Here is a 24150-nt window from a genome sequence, read left to right on the forward strand (position 1 = left end):
GTCTGAAAGACCCATTTCAATGCATGTCAAAGCTAGCTTCAAATTATGACAACTAGAGAACTAATACCCACAAAAATGCACAAAACAAAGCCCTTAATACACATCGGTGATGTGTAGCTTGTGTAATAAACATCCGGGTCCAAAACTAGTTCCAGAATTTCCTTTGTAATCAGTCACCTGTACAGCAACTCATTTTCTTCAATACCGCTTTGAAACTGACCTAAGTGGTCAATGAGAATGTGCCCCATAGGGGTTTCTCCAAGATTTTCGGGAACTACACTTATTTCAAAGGACAGGACTTTTCCAACTTAGGAATTGTTTTCCGAGGGAAACCACTCAGACTCCCTTCTGAGTGATTTTGTTTCTATTTCAGCAAGTTTTTGGAACTGCTTGTTTTATGAAATCGAATTTACTCTCTAGTGCAGTATTATTTTTATTTTTTGTTTTTAAAATTAATTGTTATGCAATTTTATTCTATGAACAATTTAATATTATTTATTTTTAAATGTTCTTATGTTTTAGTGGTTTTACTTGTGTCTGTTTTTTGTTCTTTGAGCCTCTGTGAGCCCATTGCTTAGGAAAAGGCAGAATATAAAGCAACTGATGGATGGATTGATTGGCCATAGACTCTACTTACAAATACATAAATAATGATAAGCAAAAAAGCATACAGAAAGATGCATAAATGGTTACACACATGACCCTAAATAACCTTTCTAGGTTTGAGTGGTGAAGGAGGGATGCTTTATTTGACCAAATATATTTAATTGCATATGCTACTATTATATTTTACTTCAAAGCATTACAAGGACTCTTCCCTCAAACTCAGGGCAAAGCATAATATTTTCATTTAAAGATGTCATAAAATATTCACTGTCATCAGTGAACAGAAACGCTCTTTGAAGGCCTTATTAAAATGAAAATCATTAGTCAAATGAACTCTAATGCTCTATTGTTTGAACACATACTTAGAGGAAGTCTTGATTAAATCATAATATATATTTTATGTGTGCTTGATAAATATGCATCCCTGTAAGTGTACTTAAGATGGCAATCTTTAGTTAGAAAATGGGAATTATGTTGCAAATGCTACATAAAATTAAAGTACAGGCATTGATGTTAGGATTTTTTCCTCTTCAACCTAACAAAAACAATACAGTAATTTCCTTCATTAGAAATGTGCTAATCAGATTTTGGGCTTTTTATATTTAATAATTATCTGAGAAGCTTCCCTTAATAGCAGTTTATAGCATTAAAGAAAAACAACATATATGGTAGAAAAGTCCATAAAATCTAATGCTATGATAGAGATATGCATTTTGTGTGATGCTATAATAAGACTCACAACAAATAGTAACACAGCTTCTGTTTCTCGAACTCTTTAAAATTTGAATATTTTTATCATTTGGTTTAATTTTAGACAACATGTCACATGATAGTGTCAGGAAAGGGTACTGTCAGGGCCTCATAGAGAAATTTTGCAAACTGAGAAAGATTGATTCCAGGTCGAGAGGGTGAGGGTACTCTGGCTTGAATAACCTTGTTATAAATATCTACTGGAGACATCCGATATAAAACTTTTTAGCTATGCTAACACACCATTCACTTAATTCCTTGTCTTGACTGGTACGTTAAAGCTCTAAAAGATCTTGCAGTCTTGAAATTCACAGCCCCACATACCCTTGGCTGTATGTGTCCTGTGCCTATACTAGTTGAACCCTCCTCTTACAGGACCTCATCATATGGAGGTCCTTAAGTGGGGGCACCCATGGGGCAGAGTGTAGAGAATCTGTAGGGCAGCAGGGTTAATCATCATCCTCTTCCCATCCCACACTGGAATCCATCTGGCCCTGGATTGATCCTGCACTGTCCCCAGCTCCTTGAATGAGAACATGGGTAGTCAGTCACCCATGTTCTCATGGCTGCCACTTAACATGCTGCCATAACGGAGCATGCATGGAGCCGACATGGAGCTCTGCTGGAAGTAGCCCTGTGTCATGTGAGGGACTTCAGCAGGCTTCATCCTGGCTGTATCTTGGTATCATCCTAGGATGGGGCTGAAAGCCCATGTGATGAGGTCCATAGTTGCTGTATATATTCTTCCCTATGTAAAAACTAGGCTCATATGTTGTAGTTTATCTTATTTCACTTTGACTGTCCTTTCCTACTTTTCACTACTTTATGTGATAACTAACATTTTCTACAACAAAAGCTTTGATATGAGACTTTCATGGGGTTTATGTGTGAGGAATAGGTCTCTTTTAGAAGAATGAAATGTTTCAGTTAATGCCATCCCGGCTCATAAACTGTAATGCTCAATAGGAGCTAATAGGCAGTAAGTATTGTCTTCTCATTTGTGTGGAATTCACAGAACTCCACTTGTATGTTAAGGGTACAAACAAACATGTTACACAGAACATGGTGTTCCCACCTGTGTACTTAGTAAGCATGAAAGCAAATCCTTATAGATGTATCTGAAGAGCTTCTTCCCCAGAAGGGAATCTTGTTTGGTTCAGATACATTCTCACCCAGGGATACTGTGAAGGATGTATATATATACTGATTGTGCACATCAGCAGGTATACACCCTTCACTTTCACACAGTGAAGACAGAAACATTGCTGGTACACACACCAAGAAAATATATGCTAGTGGGCATGACCCTGACTCCACTCAACATTGAGGAAAGAATCATAGCTCAGAGGTAGAAAACATCATGATCATCACCATCATGATTATACCCTGACTTTTCCCTTAAATTGAGATTCAAGGTAAAAAATGTTTTGAATACAAAAAGTTTCAGTCTCTGTCAGCTTCATGTTGTGATGGGAAACACCCATTATCCCAGAGCCAGTATGGTGTTTGTCCAGGTTGGTGCCAATGGACAGCTATCCTTACCATTTCATCCTGTTCTTCTTGTAGTCACAGTCTTCAGGCATGACATGGGTCCTGCCAGTCGGTCATCACCTAGGGTGCAGAGTGACAATGGAGAATCAACCCTTCTTCTCTCCCTCCTTAACCCAATCACCCTGTTTCCCTGGTTGATGTCACTGCATGTGATGACCAACTAGTAGGACCCATGTGACAAAACAAATGAGAGGGGATGATAAGTACCTCTTGCTGTTCATTTGATTTTTCTTGATATAAATCAGCCATCAATTTGAATTTGCTGGTGAATAGGATATAAATACCCTAAACAAGCAAACAACTCAACAAATCCTGCACATAGATAATTTCATATCATAGAGATGACTAGCCCAACATTTCCAATATCAGTTTCTCAAGTTTCTATTGAACTAGTGATAGGTCCTCAGAAGTCTGGGGCTGAAGCCCTTGAGGATCCAGCAGACCCTAGGGATAAAAGAAGTATGAGGGCAGGGTGGGGGCATAAAGGCATAAATGCCCATCTCATGTGACCAGGAACCACAAAAAGTCTATATGGTAGCAAGCAATACCTTTATTTAATCTGCTGAGCAGTTACTTATGTTATTTAGAGATACGCAGTTCACTGAAGCTCATCAATAGTTAAGACATTGCTGTAAAAACTGGACAAAATCATTTACCCCTGGTTAGATTTATATTTGGGGAAATATCCTATAATTGCACCAGTATGAAGCAGTGTCCACATTTTCTTTTCAGTGATTTCAATATGGCATTGAGCTCATATTAAAGGAATCAAAACAAGTTGACTCCACTATATTTAGCTTTAGTCTAAAAATAGGTAGAATTAAAAACTGAAGTCAACAGACTGGGCAGCATATTTATTCTCCAATGACCACAGATTGGGAGTAGATGCTAGAAATAATACTCCATTGGGCTGTTGGATTATGATAATACCTAGCTACATTATATTTAGTGTCAGTGCTCACTGAGATTCCCATATATGAAAGGGGGATGGGGAGAGGGATAGTTTAACATTAAAAAAGGAAATCAAGGAGCTATCAAGGAACTGTCAAATGCCAAGTTTATAAAAGGGATGCAAAAGATCCACTACATTGCATGAAAACTACACAACCACATAGTACACACTCAATTTCCTGAAGGGAAAGGAAAATACCCTTTTCTGGTTTTGTGTGAGTGGACTGCTTTATATGCGACAGACGCCCTCAGCCCATCATGAAGGTTTTACAGTGCTATGTTCATCATACTAAATAGGCCTGGCCAGTTTAATCTTAATCTGTTTAAACATCTGTCATAAATTCAAATGATTTTCCCAAAAGAAAGGAAAAAAATCACCTATATTGATGTTGCTGGTAGTTTTTTTACCCATTGTGTGGTTTTTAAATATTCATGGATTTTTTTTAAGTATCTGCATTTTAAAAAGAGACCTTATCCCATCTCTTTTTTGGGAGGGGGCAGGTATCATAATTAAAAGAGAAATCCAATGATTGCTGTAGTATTTATTTTGAAATGATGATGGCAATGGGATATCAATGGATTTCTTTGCAAAAAATTTTTAGCTTACAGAAGCTGCTGTTAATTTTGCCAGCAGAGTTGCAGGTGAAATAATGCACATTGGATAAATAGTCTGTATTGGTTTAACTGAACATAATATATAGTGTGTTCTGGAGTTGTTTGTCTCAATAGACTATAGTAATCAAAAGTAATGAACCTATTATGTGCAGGACCTTGGAGAGCATGGAATGGCAGTAAAAGTGTGGCACATAAAAGGTTTATTAAAGGAAATTAAAGTCCATCATTGCCACACCTGCTCCCCTATTATAAGTCTATGGCAGGTCAGTGCCTTCAATCACTACTCAGCATCAGAGAATACAGCCACGTTTCCCATTACCATTGCAGTCACATTGCAACCAACCCCATCTAGGGTTTGAATGGCAGGAAACAATCATAGGGAAGTTTTAATTTCTTCTTGATCAAACACCATCTATTTAAGTGGCTGTGTTGAGAGCTTTCCACCAAACAGATAAAAATATGAGATCTTATACTGATACATTCAGTATCGATATCTATCTATCTATCTGTCCTAGTTTCTGATTGTACATTACAAATCCAGAAGAAACAGTAATTCAAGTATTTACATGTCAGTTTCAAAAATCTGTTCAACTATCTGATTCCTTGTTTATTCCTATAAAGAGCTATTTAGGTCATATGTCATGTACCATATGTTCAGTGTCTCATGTAGTCCTCTGTAATCATTAGCTGGGAAAAATAGAGAGGCTCACAAATGTTGCTTCATCTTTTCAATTGGTTTCACAGTCTTGAAAAGGGAAGCATTCATCTCCTTTGTGTGGACCTTGCAATACAGTTTAGTGTACATATTCCAGTATACAATTGAAAAACCGTACTGTTTAAAAGTAGTTTAGTGAAGAAAAAGTTATGGGAGCAAGCTCAATTCTCTAAATCCATCCATATTTAGCACCTCAGAAGATACATTTTTAAACCTTGTTTGTACATCAGGGATCTACTGCTCCCCTATCCAAGTAGAAAGGATTCACAGAAACTGCCACATAAATACATGAGGCATCTTAAGAAACTCTATACACCTAGTGCATAGTCGCCCTCCTCTGGACGCTTTCCAGCTTGTCAACATCTCCCTTCAACTGTGGTGCCCAAAATTGGACACAGTATTCCAGGTGTGGTCTGACCAAGGCAGAATAGAGGGGGAGCATAACTTCCCTGGATCTAGATGCTATTCCCCTATTGATGCAGGCCAGAATCCCATTGGCTTTTTTAGCAGCCGCATCACATTGTTGGCTCATGTTTAACTTGTTGTCCACAAGGACTCCAAGGTCTTTTTCGCACACACTGCTGTCAAGCCAGGCATCGTCCCCCATTCTGTATCTTTGATTTCCATTTTTTCTGCCGAAGTGAAGTATCTTGCATTTGTCCCTGTTGAACTTCATTTTGTTAGATGGGCCAAAACTTTCCTGCTTCTTAGCAGGGGGTTGGACTGGATGGCCCATGTGGTCTCTTCCAACTCTACTATTCTATGATTCTATGATTCTATGGATTCAGATCTTTTTGATTTAGATAAATTTGAACTCAGCAGATATGTTTATTGAGTTTATCATTTTATGTAGCAAGATGTAAACTGACCAAAATCTGAGGCCATTACATTCATATTATGCACAGTATGTGCCATAGCCACACAGTATGCAATATGGTGAGCTATGCTATATAATCAATGGAAGAGATACACCGAGGAAGTGCTCCAGTCTGAGTCTATATATAGGGTTTTCTCTTCTAAACGGATTAAAAATATTTGTGTAATTGACAGATTATGTTAACTTTCTTCTTCATGTGATGGCACATACTTTACACATCATTCCACTCTTTACTCATTTCTTTGGATTTATGTGTGAAGAATGGAGAACCTCATTACATTCAGGTTTCACAGAGCCCTAGTCTTGGCACTCTATTTTTGTTCCCATCCCACTAGGTCTCTCTGAATTCCATACAAATGACACCTGACCCTATATCCTTATTGTCCAAATCTCACTGTCTATCCCAACATAGAACCTCAAGGTTACAAATTTAATTTGAAGACAACCATTGACAAATGGGACTGCCTGTTCTCCCTTCACCAAAAATGTTGCTGTGCTGTCATCCATAGAATTTATGAGCGAACTCTTTCCATGCAGCCAATATATACATTCATTTTTATTCCTAAGCAATTCTATAATCTGGACTTTCTATGTTTTTAGTCAGTACTTGTATATATTGTCTTCATACTATTCACATGATGTATTTATTCATTAGAAGTTAATAACGGTTACTTGTTCCTACTTCACAGAGAGATGCAAAACTTCAGAAGCACTACCAAATTGGGCTTCATCATTGAAAGAAGACCATTCCCACAAGTGCCTCAGGGCCTTTCCAGGCAGGCACTATATCCCAGGATCTGATCCCAGGTTTTCTGCTTTAAACTGGATTATACGAGTCCGCACTGCCAGATAATCTGGGATAAACAGAAAACGTGGAATCAGATCCTGGGATATATAGAGCCTGTCTGGAAGGGCCCTCAGATTCCTTTCTGTCACAAATACCTTTGTTTTCTCTGCAGTTCCTCTCAAAATTGTACAAGAATGGAAAAGGTATTATGTCTTGTCATTGTTTTGTGAGGAACTGCAAAAGTAAACAGAGGTATTTGGATTTAATGGGGGGGGGCACCCTGCAAAAGGTTTTTTTGGGGGGTAAAATTATATAGTAATATAAAACAGCCACAGGTGGGTTTGGCAAAGGTTTGGCAGGCTGAATTTAGTGGCAAGAAATGTATTTCCTCTTCTGAGATTTTTTACCTCATTCTATCTCCACCCCGAAGGGGACTCAGAGCGGCTTCCAGATTGGCAATATTCAATACCACATTAAACATAAAAACATATAAATAGAGGGTTGCTGTGAGTTTTCCGGGCTGTATGGCCATGTTCCAGAAGCATTATCTCCTGACATTTCACCTATTTCTATGGCAGGCATCTTCAGAAGTTTTGAAGTAATATAAATACGCGTTACAATATACATTAAAATAATAAAAGTCATAAAACAATACCATATAAATATATTACATATACTGTTAAACATTGCACGTTGACCTGCAATCTTAGTCCAGAATCTGTTCCAAATTGCATTGCATTCCCCAAACGCTTGATCCCATAGCCAGGTTTTAATTTTTTTTCCTAAAGGACAGGAGGGAGGTGCTGATCTGATTTCGCTAAGGAGGGAGTTCCACAGTCGAGGGGTCACCACTGAGAAGGCCATGTCCCTCGCCCCCACCAGACGCACCTGCAAAGGGGGTGGGGCCGAGAGTAGGGCCTCCCCAGAGGATCTTATTGTCCGGACTGGTTCATAGAGGAAGATACGTTCTGACAGGTAAGCTGGGCCAGAAATGTTTAGGGCTTTATCGGCTAAAGCCAGCACTTTGAATTGTGCTCGGTAGCAAATTGGCAGCCAGTGGAGCTGACACAGCAGGGGGGTTATATGTTCCTGTACGCCGCTCCGGTGAGCAATCTGGCTGCTGCCTATTGGACTACTTGGCATCAATTAGATATATGTGTAGATATATTATTGCCAAACATTTAAAACTATTACTCGATTCCTTGTGAAACATCTCATAGAACTTATGCAAAAAAAAAAAATCAGCAGGGAAAGTGGTGAAGAGATTTTGTTGCCTTTGAAATACGCTTAGCATTACCTTTTACCTCTTCTCAAAAATGCACAGGGAATAAACAAGAGATCCGTGCTGTAAAATGAAAACCCTCTAGTAGTTCTTGATTTGTTTTACTTTGTCTTAATTTCCTGTTCTCTTGTGCGATAATGGCAGGGCCCTAATCCACAAATCAAAATATGTAATTTACATTTACTTGAGATATTTTCTGCAAAACTAGTTTCACTTCACCACTTCAAGTCTCAGCCCTTTTATATTTTTAAGAGATTTTAATTAGATCTCTAGGCCAAAAGCTGCCACTACATTTTGTTTTTGGGTTTTTTTTCTTGATTCAAATCCAAGACCAGAAGCTCTTGTATTTTTACAGCTCTTCCTTGGATACAAAATAAAAATAATCATGATGTAATTTAAGCACATCTGCTCCCCTTAAAGTTTGCCACTTTTCTCACTGAAATCTGAGGAAAAATCTGCTATCTTTAGCTTAATTGTATATTTTTGCCACATTCGGAAAAACTGTTGTATTGTGTCAAAGTTAGCAAGATAGTCACAGTTTAACTGACTATATGTGTTTCTTTTGGGAAGTTATGTGGCACATAGTCTGATCTAATACTTTGCATTTCAGTTCTAGTCACTTTCCCAAAATTTAACATAGTCTACTGAATCATTTCTGGGCGCAATTCAAAATGCTGGCTATGATCTATAAAGCCCCAAACTATTTGAAATATTTTATTTTTCTATATAAAACTGTCCAAGTCTTGAGATTTTTGGGGAAGAACTTTCTCTTGGTTCTACTACCTTCACAGTTCAATCTGGTGAGGTACTTTTTGGTACTCACAGTCTCTTAAATAATAATAATAATAATAATAATAATAATAATAATAATAATAATAATAATAATAATTTTATTCTTATACCCCGCCCGATCTCCCTGGAGGGACTCGGGCGGCTTACATGGGGCCAAACCCGGTCATGACAATATAAAAACAAACAGTAAAACAAATCAAATAACAATAAAACAAGTTGTAAAAACACATACAATACATCATGATGAAATCATGGATAAAATCTGTAGGAAACTGGACTAAAGTGCTAGTTAAATTCCCTTCCATGGCAAGCTAGTTTGGTTCCTTTGCTCTCCTTTTGCCAGTAGGCAAAGACTTCCTATTCAAAGAGACATGTAATGATTAAGTGGTTATAAGGAGCAACTTTCATTGGTATATGTGTGCTGTATGTCTAATGTTATTCTTATGTTTTGATTTCTTCCTTGTACTTTAAAAACTGTAATAGAATTTTAATTTGATAATTTGCTTTAACTTCTTTACAATCACAGGTTTGTTTTTTTGCCTTTTCTTGTTTTAGCATTTGTAAACTACTTTGAGTTCTAAGCAAGAAAAAAGGCAGGAAATATATGAATAATTATTCAATTATTACATATTGTGCCTATTCCACAGATTCTGCACCCACATATTTTGTCCTAGAATTCACAGTTTGAAAATATTTCACCCTAAATAAAATCCAAAAAGCAAATCTTAGTTTTGCTGTTTTATATAAGTTTTGCCATCTTACCATGCCATAGGACTTAAGCATCCACGGACTTTGGTATCCTTATGGGGTTCTAGATTCAAGAACCAGTAGAAACCAAGGGTCCACTGGAATGCTGACTCACTTATTTCTGATATTTACATGATGGGTAAACTATCTTTTTGAAAGTGTATTAATGAGATAGCCCCAGTTTCATCATATGTCTGACACATGATCTTCCTGGTGCTATGGTTTGCTACAACTTTCTTAGCCGACCACAGAATCAGTGTCACTGTAAATGTCACAGTGGTCTCTATCCCTTCACTGTGGAAGAAAGTTTCTAGACTGCAGCAGTTATAATAAAACCTTTATTTAAGAGCATACCAACTTAAGCTGTTGCTTGGCCCAGGTTTTGTTTTGACATAAGAGCAGTGTTTTGAGTTAAGTGCTAGTGCCAAAGGGAGCACCAGCAAAAGAGTACAGGGCTTTAGGACTTCGAGGGAGCAGCCTCTGTGCCTTGTGCTCTTGTCTGTTTTGGGATATTGCTGTCTGCTTTTCTCTTGTCCGCTTTGAGGAACTTTGGGTTAGTTGATTTTGTGTAGTTTTTCTTCCTGGTCTGTTTGGCTTCATGAAGAGAGAGAGGGAGAGGGAGGGAGGCTGGAATGAGTACAGTATGAAGAAAATGATATTTCTGCCTCTTCACTTTGCGCTTTGTTCTTCTACTATTTTAAAGTTGATCTTGATTATTATTATTATTATTATTATTATTATTATTATTATTATTATTCCATGTGAATGTGCAGGTCTTGCCTTGCTGTTACACTGGTCAACATACATTTTGTTGCCTCAAATGAGCTTCCTTACCAAAACTTTGTGCTTCTACCATTTTAATGTTAATCTTTCTTTTTTATTCTTCTATGTGAATGTGTATGTATACAATATTTGTTATTTTCTTATTTTAAAACACGTAACAAACATGATGGGGGGTTCAGGAGGCAGAATTTGTAGGGTTTGTTTGCCTGTCACTTCCACGTGGCTTTGTTTTGGGCATTCCTAAAAAAAATCTTCAGGGTTTTGACAAGTTGATACAACTGTTTGTACTGCAGCTCCTGTGTTGCAGAGCCTATTATTGCAGACTGTTGCCCCATTGGTTGGTTATCCAACTGACACTGCTGGGAGGTGGGGTCGGATTTCTGATGGCCTTTTGTAGATACATTCTGAAAGAATACTTACTAATGAATAAACAATACAATTTTTTCCATTCTGAACTATACTTAAAGGTTGCTTACAGATGGGCAGGAACAAGATCAATAGGTTCTTAGAACAATTCTCCTACTGTCACTGTCAATATCCAATAGTGTTAGCTGAAAATATTGTCTTACTTTTTCAGATGGATGCAGATGGAGAAGATAAAAAGCTACGCACACATTCAGGAGGCACCAAGGGTGAGTTGGAAGATCCCCTTCTATGACCCTGTGCCCATCTTAGCATGAAATGTAATGATTTCTGCTCATGGTCCCAAATGTGTCGTCAATGAGTCCATGCCTTCCTTAGGGCTCATTTTAATCAGGACACAAACTGCAGACATTAGGAAGTGAAAAGTTGTTAGATGTGGGGGGAGTGCAAACAAGAACAAAATGTCACAGATATATGACACAGATAATGTAAAAATCCAACTGATGCTATACTTTAACAGAGAACAACTTTGACTATGAAAAAGGTTATATAATATTTTACCCTGGCCAAAATGGCAATGATCCCCTAAAATGCTGCTTTAAGTAAATAATATTTTAATGTGTTCTGCCTCTGATAAATTAATTCTACCATAAGCATTTTTCAAGTATATTTAATAATCAGATCTTCAATCTAAAAACACTGTAACATTCTGAGCAATTTTAAATTTATATTTTCAAATGTAGGATAAAAAGTTAAAACTTTATGGGGGGAGGATTCTCCTTGGATAAAGAACAGATGGCAATGTAATATTGAGATTAAAAGGCCCCTTAATGATCTAAACATCTGGAAAACATGATTGACTAGTAATGCAACCCCTTAAGGAAAATAAGTTTTTATTATAATGGATAATGTTTTTTGTGACCCTTAATTGTGAGTGGGGAACGGGCAAATGTAAAATTAAATAAATTGGGATATTTTACTTTCATCTGAAGTAGACTGGAGTTGCAAAGTTTGCAGCAGAACTTAAATAACTAAATGCAATGCTAATCTATTCCATCCTTACTAGTCAATGTGATGATATGTTCACACTCCACACTATATAAAGTGGCTTTGAAAGATCTGTTTATTGATTCTATGTATGAATGTTGCACAGATAATATAGTGTGTATATTTGCAATACAGAACACAAAATATGTTTCCTGAACAATTAATATGATAAACAGAATAGAATCAAGGATATCTTTTGGGTGATGCTCTAATTCATAACTGGAATTTACCAATTTCTTTCCCTGAGATACCACAGCTACACAATCTGATTCAATCTCATTTCCAGAGTTCAGGTTACATTTTTGGACTATAACTCCCAGCTTTCCCACATACAGAATGGACACTGATAGGGGAATTCTATATATTCTCATCTTTCCCAAGCCCAGCTCACTACTAGTGTCGGTAGGCAGACAGGCAACCACTGAAATATGTGCAGACCATATAAGCAGATCTTTCAGTTTTGTTTATTCCCACTTGTATCCTTCCTGCTTTCTGATTCCACCAGCAATTTCTCTAAAAGTAATTAGCACACAGAAGAAGACTCTAGTACAGTGGTTCTCAACCTGTGGGTCTCCAGGTGTTTTGGCCTACAACTCTCAGAAATACCAGCCAGTTTACCAGCTGTTTCTGGGAGTTGAAGGTGAAAACATCTGGGTACCCACAGGTTGAGAACCACTGCTATATTAGCAACCAACAAAGGAGTAACTATGTTTCTTTTCCTGCCAGCAATAATGAAACTCGTCCCTGGTTGTCTAGTCACACACTAGTATAGTATGACTCCTGTATCTATTTGATTGGTATCCATGGTTTTATTTATCCATATCTGACAAAATATGTCATCTTTGGACCTGTTCTAGGCCCTCTAGTATGACTCCGTGGTATTCTTGGACCAGAAGTCTTTCATTTAAATAGGGATCAAATGATTTGCATATTCACATGAAGTCTGGGAATGTATCCCCCATGGATATAGGTGTTGCACTATAACAGTGGAAATGGAATGAGAGGGCACTAGGGATTTATGAGTGGTCAGATCAAATCCTCATTTTCTGTGAAGGTTCAAAAAAGTGAACAGCAGCCTGCTCACCCATCTCTCATTTGGACATACTTCTCAAAGCAATTTGAAATAGGAGTGGTATTAACATAGATTAAATGGATATGCTCTCTCAATATCAACTACATGAGATGCTTCTTTCCTTCCATTATAATGTTCTGAGGTGTTTTTTTAAAAGGTTTTTTAAGATTACGCTGCTTCAAAAATGTAGAGCCACTTTACTTATTCCAGCATCCCTGTATGTAAGGCTCATAGTTGTGGAAAATAACGTTCCATCCCTGTGATGTCTTACTGGCCTATTTCCTGCTTTGCTGTTCTTGGGTGGAATGTTCCATTGGCTCCTGTTTTGGGGGTGGAGCTTGGGACTCCCCTGTAGGTTTGGATGAGATGGTTCAGCCTGTGAGCTAGGCTCTAGAGGCTTTTCCCCCTCCTTTGGCATTCCTGAGTAAAACCTCTTAGAGATAGGTCTTAGGATTTGGTCTGGGTTCTTTGACCTGGCAAATTCATACAGGCAACATAAATCATGTACTTACCACATAGGTCATAGTTTAGGTACTTACCTCAAAGATAGCAAAACTGATAGTTTACCTCATAGCTTATGTACTTACCTTATAGCTTATCACCTTATAGTTATTTCATAGCTAGTATTTACCTATAGCTTACATAGCATACCTCATAGTGAAGTACTTACCTTATGTACTTACCAAGAGTATAGCTTATAGTTCACCTCATAGTCATTATAGTCATTATAGATAGTGCTTATCATAGCCTTGTACTTATCTCATAGTTTACCCTCATAGCCATTACAGATAGTGCTTATTATAGCCTTGTACATACCCTATAGTCATTACCTTATAGTTTCCTCATAGCTTGTGTGCTTATCTCTTATAGTCTTTATAGCCTTCATTCTCTATCAATATAGTTTTATTTCTGTATAATTTCAGTGATTTTACCTCATATTATTTCTAATACAGTAAAAGGACTATTTCCTGTGTTTAATAAACATATTTTTGGTTATCTTTAACCAGCTTCAAGAGTGTTTACTTTGGGGTTTGAGGTATAATTAAAGGGTAAACTGAACGCCACTTGGGTAGCCAGACCTAGAGATAGCCATTTCCCCCCAGTGTGCCTTCACAATCCCTGAACCAGAATCATTTTATATTGTGGTTTGAATGCTAAACTGGGTCTTGTAAGATATAGATCAAGGCTAAACTAAGCCACTGGGTGATCTTAGACCAACAACTTTATCTCAGCCATAATTGTTGAAAGGATAAAAATGGGGGGAGTTCAGGGGAGCCATGCAAAGCACCTTAAGGTCATTGGAGGAAAAGCAGCATTGAATATTTCAATCTGTGGAATAGCTGTCACAAAAACAATTGTCATGCACTCTATATGGATGAATTGCTATGTGCCTTGTCTTCTGGTATGGGAATTTTCTGACTTATGAAATGCCATTACACAATTCCTGCAGGCAAGGGGGGCACATGGCAGCTGTAGTTACTCAGACAAGCGGCTTTTCACAACAAGCTACTAACTAGCAAATTATGAATTTCAATGTTGCTTAAAAAAACAAAAGAAGGAAGAGACTTGTCTTGATAGGAGAGAAGAAAGCTTTACTTCCTACTTTTGAACAGCCATGCACCATTTGAAAATGGAATCTACTCTAGCCGCACCTATTCACCATGTTTGTAGAAATGGTTTTACTGAAGAACAGAAGGATCAGACTGAATGAGAAAACATCTCCATCTCCTGCTTACCACTGAGACATGGGGTGAAAGAACGGTGAGAAACATGTGGCTCTAGGGACATATGAAGCATTCAGTTTGATTTCCAAAGTCATCTTCAAACCCATGTCTGCAAACCATCAGTTGACACCCTGGACAAGCACAATGTTCGTGTTGTGAAACAACCAGGTGGGCAGTGAGAAAGGGAGAGGTATGAAGAAGGAGAGAAAGGCATGTAAATCTCAGAACTGTGGTGAAAAAGTGGTGGAAGAAGAGAGGAAAAACAATTTAGCTCCACCCATGCTTATTGCTGGACCCTCCTATTAGCTTTGCCCTGTTGCTGATGACATTTGGCTCTGACATTTTAACTTGGGACACTTTGCATATGCTATTTTGACTGCTGACACATAACCCCAAATAATGCATTCTCAAAAATAAAGCCTCCGCTCCCACCCGCTCTAATGTGTACATAAAATAGTCTAGATTGGCTCTCAAATATCCCCCTTTTAATCAACTGTTAGGAAGGAAATGGGTGCTGGTATTTTAAATGCATTCAAAAATAAATCCCTGGAATTTTGTAAAGGGACATTTCCCCTCACCCTAGAAAAAGAAATTATAAAATCCCATAATCTTTGCAATAAAATGAGCCTGAAATGGTGGGAGCAATCTAATCAAATGATGTCGTAGGACAAACCACTTAAATTACTCTCTATGTATTTATGTCAATGTTTATTTTAAGAGCTTATTTTGCCCTCATAGATGTGAGTGGCAGCATTTCCATACAGTTCAGTGAGATCAGGATCAATCCCCAAATGATGTGAGTAATTGCAACAGCATAATGAAGTTACTGCTGCATATCTGAACATTGTTGCGAGCTTCCATTAGATGGAGTCTGTGGGGAGCTACCGACTAAACTGGCTGGGTTTCATTTAGCAGTTTCTAATCAGAGTTAATGTACTGCCATACTTTCTTTAAACATTTAAAAGGTGATCTCTCTCATTTAGCCAGCTAGTTAAACATATTTAGGGGCTTAAAATGCTTCTCTGTGACATACACACAGGCTTAATAGAGCAACAGCATTTTCCCAGAAGTGGGACAACGGATGTGGTCTGTGCAACATGAGTAATCTTTAGAACCACCTGTTGACTTTTTCAATATGTTTGGTAGCCTTATGGGGGCAAGTATTTGTAAACACCAGCTTTCTCCATTCCCAAATCAAATAATCCATGCAGGAAAATAAAACTTTCTCGTGGTGCAGCTTTTATAACTTTTTTTTAAAAAAAAGAAGAAATGGTACAATGCTGATTTTTCTCCAGTGAACAACAGCAGCCTCACTGTGTACAGAGATCTTGCCTTTGTTTTAAAGTAATCACACAAATTGCACATTAGTCTGGCAATTGCCACTAACAGCAATAATCCTCCAGTTAGGAGGCAATAAAGACTCGCTGGTGTTTTTCAAATCTCTCTCCTCTCATTGAAAATAGGCAGGTGCACAGAACTATATACCTGTAAACTGATGTAATTTTCTCTTTCTCTTTCTATCTTTTTTTAACAGCACACGTGGATTCGATAGCACAAGAGCTCAGGTAAAGACTTCAGAAATTTCACTCCAAGCTTTCTTGCATGGGATAATATCAGGCATTTATGTTTGTATCATTAATATAAAAACCACAGCAAAAAATACAAGGTTTTGTTCACAGCACTTAGACATTTTTTAAAATAAGTATTTGGGGAAGAAAGGTCTTGAAAGGCCTCTAAACCATTACAGCTTACCAAAGGCCCATGTAAAAAGAAAATGTTCATTAGGTAGTGCTGTTTGTTTCTCAATAGATGTCTTTCCCCATTGAGTTCTTTGCACTGATTTTCTGAACAAGAGCTAATTTATGGCCTTTCTTCTGTCACAGCTTGACTTCTGTCACGTCAAACCGTTATGCATGGAAATGTATGTAAAAAGTTGCATACATGCGTGCACACACATTTACATTATCTATGAACCCTTCCCACTACATAACTACATAACTGTAGCACTACATTCTTTGACTACAGGTTGATATAATGCAGAGGACAGCAAATGAAAAATATGAAAAATTGCATCAAAACCCATGTATGAGTTTAGGAAGCACGTTTTCTGTTCATATTGAAAAATGGATCAAAGAAACCACTCCCCTGCTCGTAGCTTGCTAACCCAAGGATTTCATAAGTTAAAGTGGAATCGTAGTATTACTGTGTAGTATGAAAGGTCTTGTGATAGATGGCACTAACAAACAACTATATAGTCAGTGACTCTGGGAAACCTCAAGGTTGTGTAACTAGGAATAGTGGAGAAGGATGTTGTTTATATTTTAATATGATCTGAAAGCCTACTTTATGAACTCATATATGGATACTGAGACACAGAATGCAACTGTGTTCATTTCTTCATTAGCTATCTTCAGAATTATATATCAAGTCCTAGTCAAAGCTGTATAGACTAAGGGAAATAAAGCTAAACGATGTACACACTGGGTGAGATGTATGACAAGGGAATAGTATTAAGAGAACAAAAATGTGGATATTAAATGAAATGGGTAGAAAAATCTATATTAGGTTAAATGCATGAATATATGAATTAGGAGAAAAACATACAAGAATTTAAAAACTGACATGGAAGCAGGTGAGAAAAGTGTATAGACAGTGAAATAGTTAGTGTCCTCCATCTCTGCTTCTAACAAGAACTTTTCTTTTAATGTGGCTGCCACTGTTTAGCTAGGTCACCTATTCCCTTGCCAGGCATTTTATTAAAATGATGAATGTGTAAATATGTGCAGGAACAGTAAAGCAGGCTGCATAATTCTGATTTGTCCTTGTGTTATTACTGGGTCAATAAACACATTAGGTAAAATAGTATATAAGCATATTATGTAGAAGAAAAGATGCCCACCATTGCTCAAGATGAAAAACCAAAACATCCCAGTCCCTCACCTCCTGTTCTGAAGCAGTTGAGTCTAGCATGTTGCAAGGACACATACTAGAAATCTTTGAGAAATTTAGCCTTCATATTACATAGCATTTGGGGAAAGATCTGATACCAAACACATATAAGGTAATACGATTATATTACCTTGAATATATCCTGATTTGTGATTTCTAATTACTGCCACCACAAACTTTGTAAGAATATTTTAAATCTGATGTTAGTTAAATGTACTTAAAACCTTGGGACTAAGAATCGAAGTTTATTGACAATTCCAACTCAAAGAAAACTCACAAAACTAGTGATACCATTATGCGCCAACTAAAAAGCACAAAATACTTCATGCCAGCTTCCAAAGCTTCACTTCAGGCAAAGATGAAGTGGGCCAGGCTGTGGCGCAGGCTGGTGAGCAGCCTGCTGCAATAAATCACTCTGACCATGAGGTCATGAGTTTGAGGCCAGCCCGTGGCGGGGTGAGCACCCATCAATTAAAAAATAAAAAATAGCCCCTGCTCGTTGCTGACCTAGCAACCCGAAAGATAGTTGCATCTATAAAGTAGGAAATAAAGTACCACTTATAAAGTGGGGAGGCAAATTTAACTAATTTACGACGTTGGAATGAGGAAGTGCCATCACAGTGGATGATGAAGCAGCTGCTCCCCCCTGTGGCCAGAATCGAACATCCCCTCAGGAGAAGGTTAAATTGCCTCTGTGTCTGTCTCTGTCTCGGTTCTATGTGCATATGGGCATTGAATGTTTGCCCTATATGTATATAATGTGATCTGCCCTGAGTCCCCTTCGGGGTGAGAAGGGTGGAATATAAATACTGTAAATAAATAAATAAATAAATAAATAAAGATGTTTTAAAAATCACAGTGAAGGAAAGTGATGATATTAAAATCACAGGTCTACCTTTTTTTCTCAGACCCCTTCTACACTGCCATATAATCAAGGCTGTCAAAGCAGATAATCCACTTTATCTGCTTTGAGCTGGATTATATGAGTCTACGCTGCCATATAATCCAGTTCAAAGCACATAATCTGGATTTTATATGGTAGTGTAGAAGGGGCCTCAGGTAAAAGTGAATTAATTCAGAGTAAACTGGGTTTTCCCTGTATGTTCCACATTAATTAAACATCTCTAAAGATCTGGACCTTAAACTAAGGTCTGGGTTTTTAGATATGAGGGCCCTGTGTGAACTGACTTCTGTGAGAAAATGGCATGTCAGGAGATGGGGGAAGGGGAGGATGGATTTAATAATAATAATAATAATAATAATAATAATAATAATAATAACAACAACTTTATTTTTATACCCCGCCCCATCTCCCCGGAGGGACTCGGAGCGGCTCACATGGGGCCATGCCCGACATAAAAGTACAATCACAGCAATAAAACAGTAAAAACAATTTTTCACATCAATAAGACATCAACATCAGTAAAACAGTCATAAAAATCAATATACTGCATAAAATATTAAAAACGGGAGGCTAAAAACAGATCTGGGCCAAAGTGCAAAAGACATTCCCCCTTCTCCGTCCTGATGTGTCATATCTAAACATCAGGAGGACTGTAGAGAGAGGCCTGCGCTGCCGGGAGGCCTCTCCAGTAACTTTGGTGGTCGAAATGGGGGATTGGATGACATCCCGGGTCAACCTTTGGTTGATCTGGAATGCCATCTAGTCATCACTCCCAGGAAAGCACGGGGTTTGGGTTTGGGGTGGGGACTACAACCTGAGAGGAAGCTGATTGTATTAACCTGTTTCATCTCAGGTTTTAGTATAGTTTAGAAGTGCCCTCAAATGTTTATTCTCTTTTCAATTAAGACTGCCTAGAGAGAAAAAAACCAGTTTTCCTATCTGTCAATTTATAGTTTTGAACTTCATGTGACAAATCTAATTGGGACTACCAATAGGACTCAGGTCTATCTAAGGTCACATCTACACTGCCAGATAAAATCCAGAGTATCTGCTTTGAATTGGATTATATGGCAGTGTAGACTCATATCATCTCATTCAAATCAAATAATATGGATTATCTGCTTTGAAAATCTGGATTATGTGGCAGTGTAGACCCAGCCTAAATTGCTTTGGACGAAAGGAAACTGAAGTATAGAAACAACGGGAAGGCACTCTTTACTTTTTTCCTTGAGTGACCTTCCTGAATAAAAATTGCCAACCTACCTTTTGTGTTATGCCTCTTGTTTGCATTTTGAAACACAAGCAGAAAAAGATTCTGAGATATAAGTTATAAAGCAAAGAATGGGTGAGTGAGTGATTAAACTTTCCTCCATGTTATGTCTCTACTCCAAGATATGAATTTCCAGTTCCGCAATGTGTTTTTAAAGGGAAATCAGGATTATCTTTCAGTGAATATATACTGCATTTTCTTTTCATTTTCATTTTCTCTTAATTAATTACTTCTTTATTTTGTTGGTACCTTTGCTAATGAAGTAGATATGGTCCAAGCTTTTACTTCAATAGGAAATTTATTAGCAGAGGTAGGAATCACATAGAAATAAAGTGTAGGATAGGGTTCCTATGCCAGAAAAAAAATCTCTTAGCCAATATTTTCATGTAGAGCTGACAACATACAAAGCTAACAATATGTCCAACATCTTCAACATTCCTTCAATGCAAAATTAACAATAACTGAAGTGAAACAAAATCTAGTAAGCCTTTCACAAATAAGCCCAAACATTTTGAACCTTCTAAAGATTACCAGAAAATTTCTTCCAAAGTATATCCAGGGATATTTTTTCATTCACCACCCTCTATTTTCTTAAAGAAAAGACATAAAACCCATCAACAGATGCATTTATTGTGTATCATCTTACATTACAAATATTTAATTTTAGCATTATGCCAAATCACTTTCCATCGTTCATTGTTGATTTGTTGTTATTATTTTGTTTTGATTGACAAAATTTCAACAATGATTTATTTATTTATTTACTATTACAGGCATTTATATCCCGCACTTCTCACCCCCAAGGGGGGACTCCACTTCTCTCTCTTTTTAAGGAAAGCACATGAATTCATGCAGTTCTTGTTTCTTTATTTCTACTAGGAAATTTGTTTGTCAGCCTCTTCCTCACCTTGCAAAAATATTTCTAGATTATCTATGGTAGAGCCATTCCTATGGATATAGATCCATATTTCTACAGCTACACAAAGGAGCCATTCACACTACACATCTACGGCATGGTGGTTCCACTTTAACTGCCATAGCAACTTTCATTGTAATCCTGGAGTTTGTAATTTGAAAATTGATTTAAAATGTTTCGCCAGAGAACTCCAAACTAGTAGCTTCGCCAAACTAGTAGCCCCAAGATTCCTTAGGGTTCAGTGATGACAGCTAAAGTGGAATCATACTACTATTCCTATGTGATGTGAGAAGCCTCATAATGGGTGGCATTGGACTCTAACAAATCACTATATCATCAGCTAGCTAGCTTTGGGAAGCCATTGTGCTATATTTATGTAGAATGAATGGGCTCCTTATCTGAGTGTCATGAATGTATTCATGACAAGGAAGAAAAGAGAAGGCTGAATCCTATGAAACTCTGCAAGGCTGATTCCATGTTGAGATGTAACAGCTGCCTATCACCCTTTCTGCAATCAGCCAAATAGAAGGAGTAAGGCAGCAGGCCAGCAGCAATATCAGTCATGCCAACAGTCTTGCAGCACTAGAATGAACATCTGGCCATGTTGCATAGACTTTCGGCATAGTTCCTACTTCTGAAGAATGTTTTTTATCTGTGACAACTGGTGTATGAAATTATAGCACAAAAGATTAAATATGGTGAGGTATCATTCTTCAGCAACTTCTATTCTACCTTGTTAACATGCTGGGACCTGTTATGTTGATATACATTCAATAGAATCAAGCAGAATTATTTTTTTTCAGGTGAGACTGCAGTTAGTAAATGAATGTTTAATAACTAAAGAACCCTTAACAGAAAAAAGAAGAAAAACACATCTCTGTAGATAGAAATATTCGCATGTTAGGAGCAAATATTGGTAGAACTATCCTTCTCAATGTCTTAGTCTTTTTTTTTTTTACATATTTTCTTGGGTGAATATCAGATCAATTGACTAAATCTAAGCAAAAGCTTTCAGACAGGGAATGTTTCTTATTATGTGGCATCAATCTTACGGGCATTTAGGAGTAGCGTTTTCCAAAAAACACTTGACTCCTTGGTCAGTAGACTTGTTTGGTCAGAGTTATTGGAAATAATCTATCACACAAACTTGGATTGCACCAAATTCTGTTTTAGCTGAACTCATGAATGTTACTTAAATACAGTACAGTCTCATTTATCCAACATAAATGGGCCGGCAGATCGTTGGATAAGTGAAAATGCTGGATAATAAGGAGGGATTAAGGAACAGCATATTAAATGTCAAATTACATTATGATTTTACAAATTAAGCACCAAAACATCATGTTTTACAACAAATCGACAGAAAAAGTAGTTCAATACACAGTAACATTATGTAGTAAATACTGTATTTACGAATTTAGCACCAAAACATTGCAATGTATTGAAAACATTGACTACAAAAACTTTGACTACTAACAAATTGACTACAAATAAAGATAGAATTGCATAAAATGAACTTACATTAAGAACATTGTTGGAAATTAAATCTGTAACAAGTTCAGTCCTTGCTACCTAGAGAAACAGCTGTGGATCCAGGTGAGAGACAGACTGTGTTGGATTATCCAGAATGTTGGATAAACGAATGCTGGATAAATGAGACTCTACTGTACCAAAAGAAAAAGAGGGCACAGTTTAAGAGGTACAAGCTCATAAACCATTTTATGATGGTTTGAGTATATAAAGAAACTGATCATAATGTTACAAGGGCAGGCAAACATCAAGTATCTCCCAGTTTGTAGTCTAAACCTTGAGTATTTGATTGTGCAGGATCACAATTCTGAGAAGTCTAAGTGAGATCTAAATTTAAGTGGCTTTAAACACGTCCCATGTGGTTGTTGTTACTATTGTCACTAAGGGTGCAAATATAGGCCCTGTCACATGGTCAAGCCATCTCCACATATCATATTAGGTGAACTCTTCCTATTTTGATGTGTAATCAAACTTGAAAAATAGATTTGGGTGTGTGCGAAAATTATTTTGCAAAACATAACCTTGCTGCACTTCTGATGAAAACTGGAAGCATTGTTTTGAAGAAGTCACCCTCCAAAAGCCGCATGCACTTGAGCCTATCCTTATTAGTTTTCTTTTCATTTACAGGTAGGAACAATGGAGACAGAGGCCTCATCTACACTACCATATAATGCAGTTTGAACTGGATTATATTAGTAAGTGTAGAATCATATAATGCAGATTGAATTGAATTATATGTGTCTACACTGCCATATAATCTAGTTTAGTATAGTTAATCTGCATTCTGAATCTGGATTATATGGAAGTGTAAATGGGGTCAGAGATGTCTCACTAGATGCATCTTCTTTGACCCTTAGGATGCTGTAACAGCACCATCCTCATCACAAGGAACAGCAATGAGTCCCATTCTTTTCAGAGGGAGCATCTGATGCTCCTTCTAATGATTTAGTTGCCTTGGGAAGTTGCATTTCTCCAAACCCTTGTCGTCTGGGATTCTGCCATTGCTGTATTAAAAGTGCTTGGAAGTGTTCTGTTTCAATACAAGTTAGGGAAGAATTTTGTGGGGAAATATTACATGAGTCACAAGCAAAGCAAACATTATGAACTGGGAAATTTTGTATTAGACCAGGCAATTAAAATGGGCAATGCCATTATCCATAGCTGTTCTGTTCTCTGTCTGTGGAACACCTTAAACTAATAGCTCATGTGATAAAACGAGTCTGTTTTTAAACTGAGATAAGTATTAAAGTTTCTTAGAGATTTTGTATTGAAATTACACCAGTATATTGCACTGAAATTTATAATAGGAATAATGAGGTTCTTCTACATAGTATGCCATTCAGAGCTCTAATAAATTATTTATGCTAAAAATATCACCTATCCTCATTACTCCATTTTGTATGTCAACCATTCACATCACCATTAATTAAACAAGTTATAAATGTAAACCATTAGTGTAATAAACTTTATAGGCCTGTGGGTTTTTAGGATCCTCCTTTGTTTCTTCCCCTCCATGTTTTAGACCCCTCTTTAATTAGCAACATCTTAACAGCAGGGCTCCAGCCTTTTTAATGTCTAGTAATTCTAATAGCCTCATCCTGGTAAATTGGCAGTGCACTTTTCTGATACTTCCTTCTGCTCAAATCTGTCATAGTTTACATTGTGTAATAGTATATACTACATATTCTTCCCAGTCATGATAACCACTGCAATTGCAACATGAACTCAACCCATTTTCGGAGAAAAGAGGATGGTGGGACCAGCCTATGTGGCGCTGGTCTGGTGTCCAAATTTGTATCAGAGCTGGTCTTCTGTCCAAATTCTGCCCAAGCACAGGACTGCTTTAAAGTTTTGCTGAAGCTCTGGAGCATTCCCTGAGCTTTGTTAGCAGTTCAACCCAATTTACTTTGCATTAAGGA

General features: G+C 37.4%; 1 protein-coding gene across 7 annotated transcripts in view; it reads left to right on the top strand.

The window, feature by feature from the left end:
- The window catches only part of st18 (ST18 C2H2C-type zinc finger transcription factor), a 248617-nt gene that overhangs the window by 139636 nt on the left and 84831 nt on the right, over positions 1 to 24150 (top strand). For 6 of the 7 annotated variants that reach the window (XM_062980374.1, XM_062980376.1, XM_062980375.1 and 3 more), the window contains 2 exons: positions 11034 to 11088; positions 16197 to 16227. In XM_062980374.1, coding sequence (XP_062836444.1) covers positions 11034 to 11088; positions 16197 to 16227 — 86 coding nt within the window. Of the gene's footprint in view, positions 1 to 7667; positions 7828 to 11033; positions 11089 to 16196; positions 16228 to 24150 lie in introns of those variants that run through there. The other variant, XM_062980377.1, reaches the window with a different exon arrangement.

The sequence above is a fragment of the Anolis carolinensis genome, chromosome 4 (genome assembly GCF_035594765.1).
Source record: "Anolis carolinensis isolate JA03-04 chromosome 4, rAnoCar3.1.pri, whole genome shotgun sequence".
NCBI classification, from domain to species: domain Eukaryota; kingdom Metazoa; phylum Chordata; class Lepidosauria; order Squamata; family Dactyloidae; genus Anolis; species Anolis carolinensis.